The sequence below is a fragment of the Chrysochloris asiatica genome, unplaced genomic scaffold (assembly GCF_000296735.1).
Source record: "Chrysochloris asiatica unplaced genomic scaffold, ChrAsi1.0 scaffold00004, whole genome shotgun sequence".
Taxonomy (NCBI): Eukaryota; Metazoa; Chordata; class Mammalia; order Afrosoricida; family Chrysochloridae; genus Chrysochloris; species Chrysochloris asiatica.
This window is the reverse complement of record NW_006408522.1, coordinates 31,316,660-31,322,480: the sequence shown is the minus strand read 5'-3', so window position 1 is coordinate 31,322,480 and position 5,821 is coordinate 31,316,660. Positions and strand designations below refer to the sequence as shown.

The 5,821-nt window shown below is 43.9% G+C and overlaps 1 protein-coding gene across 2 annotated transcripts in view; it reads left to right on the top strand.

The window, feature by feature from the left end:
* The first annotated feature begins 359 nt into the window (after positions 1-359).
* CASC4 (cancer susceptibility candidate 4) overlaps positions 360-5,821 on the top strand; it is a 132,907-nt gene continuing 127,445 nt past the window's right edge. The window contains exon 1 of one of the 2 annotated variants that reach the window (XM_006831704.1): positions 360-755. In XM_006831704.1, the coding sequence (XP_006831767.1) occupies positions 429-755 (327 nt within the window). In that variant the 5' untranslated portion in view covers positions 360-428. The remainder of the gene's footprint in view (positions 756-5,821) is intronic. The other variant, XM_006831703.1, reaches the window with a different exon arrangement.

The following is a 5,821-nucleotide window of genomic DNA, read 5'->3' as shown; positions in this document are numbered from 1 at the left end:
CTTTCTCGCGAGAAGAGGGAGGGTCGTCGTCGGAAACTAGGAAATGACCCCCTAGGCGACCGAGACCCAAGCAGTGGGTGGGGCCAGTGGCAATCCCTCCCTCTTCCGGCTCTCTTCTCCACCCACAACCCTGAGGTATTGGGTCTGGGTTGCGGGCATCTGGGTCCTGTGGTTCCAGCCGGCGGTTGCTAGGTCTTGTTCAAAGCCTCCAGTACGCTCTTGGGCCGGATTTGCGGAGGGGGGGCGGGGAGGGGCCTGCGGCTTTCGGCCCCGCCCCCTTCTCCGGTTCGCAGCCGGGCAAGTCAGCCAGCCTCCTCCTCTCGCCGGCCGTGGGGCCGCGTCCCCCGGGCAGCACTGCCTCCGAGGTCCTGAGCTTCTGCCCGCAGGTGTCGGTGACAAGGCCCCAGGGCACAGTCCAGTTTGGCCCCATGGTGGGGTTCGGGGCCAACCGGCGGGCTGGCCGCCTGCCCTCCCTCGTGTTGGTGGTGCTGCTGGTGGTGATCGCCATCCTAGCCTTCAACTACTGGAGCATCTCCTCCCGCCACGTCCTGCTTCAGGAGGAGGTGGCGGAGCTGCAGGGCCAGGTCCAGCGCACTGAGGTGGCCCGCGGACGCCTGGAGAAACGCAATTCGGACCTCCTGCTCTTAGTGGACTCGCACAAGAAACAGATCGACCAGAAGGAGGCCGACTACGGCCGTCTCAGCAGCCGGCTGCAGGCCAGGGAGGGCCTGGGGAAGAGATGCGAGGATGACAAGGTAAGGACTAGCCCTTTTCCTCAGCCCCCACCATCCGCTAGTTTCCTTCAGACCAAGAAGGGGGCGGGAAGGGGGGGGGTGTCCACCAACGGTTGTCTTATCCTTTCCAGGATTGCAGCACTAGAGGGATCCCTATTGCCTAACAACCCCGTTTCTGTCAGATTCCTCACATGTTTCTGCTACCATCCTTTCCTTCATGCTCCCGTCCCTACCAGGCAAAACTGGCTGTAAGCGTGGACTGTGTGTGGATGCCGGCTTTTCTCCAGGCTCAGCTGCTGAGCTGGCAGTGGTAATAATCTCTGGCCTATGTGGCCCTTTACGTTCAGAAACTCACAAACCTGGAGACCGCCAGGTTTAATGTGGGTATTGTTGCTTCATCTTTATTCCGTGCGCACGAATCAACATTAATTTCATTATTTAAAGAATAAAGTGTCGCCTGCATTCTGGTGTTTGTGTTGGTCACCCTTTATTTTTAAAGCAAGATGACTTCTTAAATCCATAGGGAGATGTATTAAGTCATTAAAGAAGTGTACGTTACTGCCTTTTTGTGATAGAAATGTGGAACCCTGGAGCCTTTTATGAGCCACACTTGACTTGGGCATAGTTAATCCATAATTATATACTCAATTTGAATTGGTAACAAAATTAGGCAAAGAAATATTTTCGAAGTAATAGAATCTCATGTCAGTACCTTTATTGTTCATAAAAATGAAATCTTGTTTTCGTAGGGAACTAGTAAATTGATGTTTTATGCACCTAGAAAGCCATACAGAGTTTTAAGTTTAAAAAGTTACCAGACCAGTAAAATGGCCTTTGTTTTCACCAGCCTATTTGGAGATTTGTTTATTAGTAGTTTATAACTCTTGCAGCTACTGTGTCTAGTGAAAATGTCTGGGTGGGAATGTGGATGTTCTTTGGTAATCTTCACCTTTGTGTGTGTGTGTGTGTGTGTGTGTATGTTACTATCAGAATTGTCATCAGCTTTTACCTTGTTTCTCATTTTATCAACATTGTGTTCCGGAGGTAAGTACTTCTCTATAATCATCCTCTAAGAGGGCTAGAGGATCAGCAGATTTGTGTGCATTGCACAGTGAACTCTGAAATCTGTAAAACTCTGGGTGATGGTTGCTGTGTGTCCTTGAGTCAGTTCTGACTCATAATGAACCCTGTATAGGGTTTTTGAGGGTGGTCTTGAATGAATCAATGCCACTGTTAGCAGTCCAGTGTTTATACTAGTGTCTTACCAGGCCTCCTGGGTATTTAGGCAAAAATCCATGAAATTTTAGAGTATTAAAATAAGATCTTCATATTTGGTGACTCTAACCCACCAACAGCTTCACGAGAGAAAGATGTGGTAGTCTGCTTCCATATCGCTTGTTGTTGTTAAGTGCACTCATGTTGATTACAACTCATAACAACCCAGTAAGGGGTTTCTGAGGAGCAGCTGGTAGAGTTGAACTGTCAACCTTGTGTTTCACAGTCCAGTGCTTATCCTATAGCACCATACCAGGAGTTCTCTGTAAAGATGGCAGGCTTGGAAACCCTGTGGGCAGCTCTGTTCTCACCTCTTGGTCTGCTTTAAGTCCGATTCAATACAATGGCAGTGGGTTTGGTGTGTGTTTATACTTGAATGATTAGGCATTACTATTCAAAATCTTTCTAATCTCAAGGTAAAGATGTCTTTTCTAGTAATTCATATTCAGGATTGCATTTCTTCTATCCATTGGATTATCAGTTTTTTAATGTCACCTGTTTTAAAATTTTTAAATTCCTCTACATACGCTTCTCAATCAATTAATTTCTTTTAAACTTTAACTACTAATCTCTATTTGTTGGTAGTCTATAAATTTAAACCTCAAGGTCGGCGGTTCAGACTCACTAGCCGCTCCTTGGAAACCCCACACAGGGTCTTTATGAGTCAGAAACGACTTGAAGGCACTTAACAAAAGCAACAAAATAAATGCTTCATCTACTTCCTCTTTTTTTCATTACATTTCTAGTCTTTTTTTGTTTCAGTTGTCTTCCATCCTTTTTTTCCGAAGCTATTCTGGTGAAGGTCACAAGTAGCTGCTGCTGTGTGCCTTGGAGTCGGTTCAGACTCAGTGATCCTGTACAGGGTTTCCGAGGCTGTAAATCTTTACCGGAGCAGAACTCCTCATCTTTCTCCTGCGGAACAGCTGGTAGTTTCGAACAGCTGACCTTGCAGTTCGCAGCCCAATTCGTACCACTATGCTACCAGAGCTCCTTTCACAAGTAGCAGTCCTAGTCAAATCCAAAAACTATTTTCTATTCTCAATCTAGTCAATCTCTCTGTAGTTTGATCCTATTGATTATCTCTAGCCTTTTGAAAACTACCTCCTTTCTTGCTTTTGTTAGTATTAAACTCTCCAGATTCTCTACCTAACTTCTTCACTATCTTCTTTGTTGGGTTTCTTTCTTCCATTCTTCCCTCCTTCCTTCCTCCCTTTCTCCTGCCTTCTTTCCTTCCTCCGTCTTTCCTTTCTTCCTTCCTTCCTCCCTCTCTCCCTTCCTCCCCCCACCTAATAGTGGACTCTCTTCTTGGACATTTGCTCTCCCCATTAGTGCAGTATTTCTCAAAGTGGTGTTAAACACAATACAGTTCCAGCAAATGTTCAGAGATGGTCTGAAGAACAAAGGAAAACCTTTTTTTTTTTTTAGAGGGAATTGTTAAGTAGTATATTCTTCTTTTAGAGTTCACAGTGTCTGATAGCATAAAAACACTCAGAGAAACCGTTTATTAAAGAAACCTGTTTAATTTTGTTGAGCTCAAACCCACTTTGTTGAGTCAATTCCAGTTTCTCTCAGTTTATTTGAGCTTAGAGTACTATTTTTATGGCCCACCTGTTACTGTGGCACAGAAGAATGTAGCAAAGCATACCAGTCTGGGCAATGCTACCTTATAGATCTTACTGACTTTTAAGCATTTGACTAATATTCTACATAGCTGATTCACAAATCTTTATTTCTTATTTATTTGCCAATTGTGTATTTTGAGTTAGTTAAAACATTTTTTTGAGGTGCTTATGAATGCCTGTCCTTGAGGTCAATGGGGAGGCTCTGAGCTGCTTAATGGAAACAGTCATCTCAGACCAGGTGATTTTTGTCTTTCAAAAATGTTTCTTTTATTGGTGTCACTCTCTTAATATCTGGAGAAGTAAATTGTAATTAAACAGCACATAAAGCTTTGAAGGTTGTAAATTAGTAGCTCAGTTCCAGCTGTGAATTTGGAGCAAATTTTTTAACCATTGAGCCTATTTCATCAACTGTAAAATAAGAATCATAGTACCTACCTAATAGTATTTTGCAGAGCAGAGGTGAGTCAAAAAGGATTACTACAAAATCTTAGAAATCTCTATTAAATAAAAAGATAAAAATGTGAAGCTACTGTTTCTGGACATATCCTCCATCTAGGCCTACATATTTTTGAAGGTTTCTATTGCTCTAATCCTTCTAAGAAGAATTCTGTACTCTTTAATCTATGCCACATCAAAACAGTAGTGTTGGCCAACTCAAACTCAAATTTTGTTTTCCTTGAAATGTTCTTTGACTTTTGGGAACAAAAAGAAGTCTAAAGGGGCATGATCAGTACTGTACAGTGGATGGGGTAAGATTTCAGAAAAAGATTCTCATAGGACAGCTCTTGCTACCCTGAAAGAATGAGCAAGTGCATTGTTGTGATGGGAAAAAAAATTTTAGCACAGTTTTCCTGGCCTTTTTCTCACCAATGCTGTTTTGCATTTTCATAATAAGCCCCTGTGACCATCCTTTGTGCTTTGAGAAAATCTATCAAGATTTAGGATCCCATTGGAATCCTAAAAAACGGTTGCCATAACCTTCTGAGCTTATCTCTCTGCTTTGAGTTAAACTGGCCCAGCAGACCCCCTTAGAAGCCACTGTTTTAATTGGATCTTTTTAGGGCATCCTAATTGGCACCATAAGGAGCTCTGGTAGCGTAGTGGTTATGAATTGGACTGTGAACCGCAATGTCAGCAGTTTGAAACTACCAGATGTTCCGCAGAAGAAAGATGAGGCTTTCTGCTCCCATAAAGATTTACAGCCTTGGAAACCCTGTGCACGGGGTCACTATGAGTCGGAACCGACTCCACGCACATAACAACAACAGCAATTGGCACCATAGGATCAGCACTGGCCTGTGAACCACAAGGTTGGCAGTTCATATCTATCATCTGTAACTCAGAAACCCTATACAGGGTCGCTCTGAGTCATAAGTGACTCACAGACATTTAACAACAATGAAATTGGAGTCCTGGTGTGGCACCGTAGGATAGCACTGTACCACTAACCACAAGATCCGCAGTTCAAACCTACCATCTGCTCCTTGGAAACCCTGTACAGTAGGGGTCCATCCAGCTTGAAATCATTTGGCCTGGCCCTGCCAAGGCAACCGCAGGTTGGAAAAAAGGTCGCTATGGGTCAGAATTGATTGACTCAATGGCACTTAACAACAACAACAATTCTTCAAAAGAGTCACGCTTGAAGAGATAGCCTTTTCTTCTGCCAGCCATTGTTGCTTCTGCATGCAGGTCCTGAAAAGGAGGTAGCTGGGTGCTGGGAGACTTAGCTACCAAATAACTGAGGAGCTGAAAATAACAGAGTAGAATATGGATACTTGTCAATGTGAGATAAAATGGTTTCTTTGTTGTTCATTGTTGTTGTTAAGTGCTGTTGAGTTGGTTCCAACTCATGGTGACCCTGTATAGGGTTTCTAAAGAGCAGCTGGTGAGCTTGATTTGCCAACCTTGCAGTTTAAACCGTTCCTGCAGTTCAGGTCATTAACCCACAGCGCCACACCAGGATCAAAGCTAGTCAAATTGAGATTTCCTTAGTTGTATCCTAAAGCTCCTATTAGCATTCTCATTGCCATGAACTTTTGGAAGCTCCCTCATAGGTCCCCATATGTATTCAGCCTGTATGCTGAGCAAATAATCCGAGAAGCTGGGTTCTATGAAGAAAAACATGGCATCAGGATTGGAGGAAGACTCTTTAACAACCTGCGATATGCAGATGATACAACCTTGCTTGCT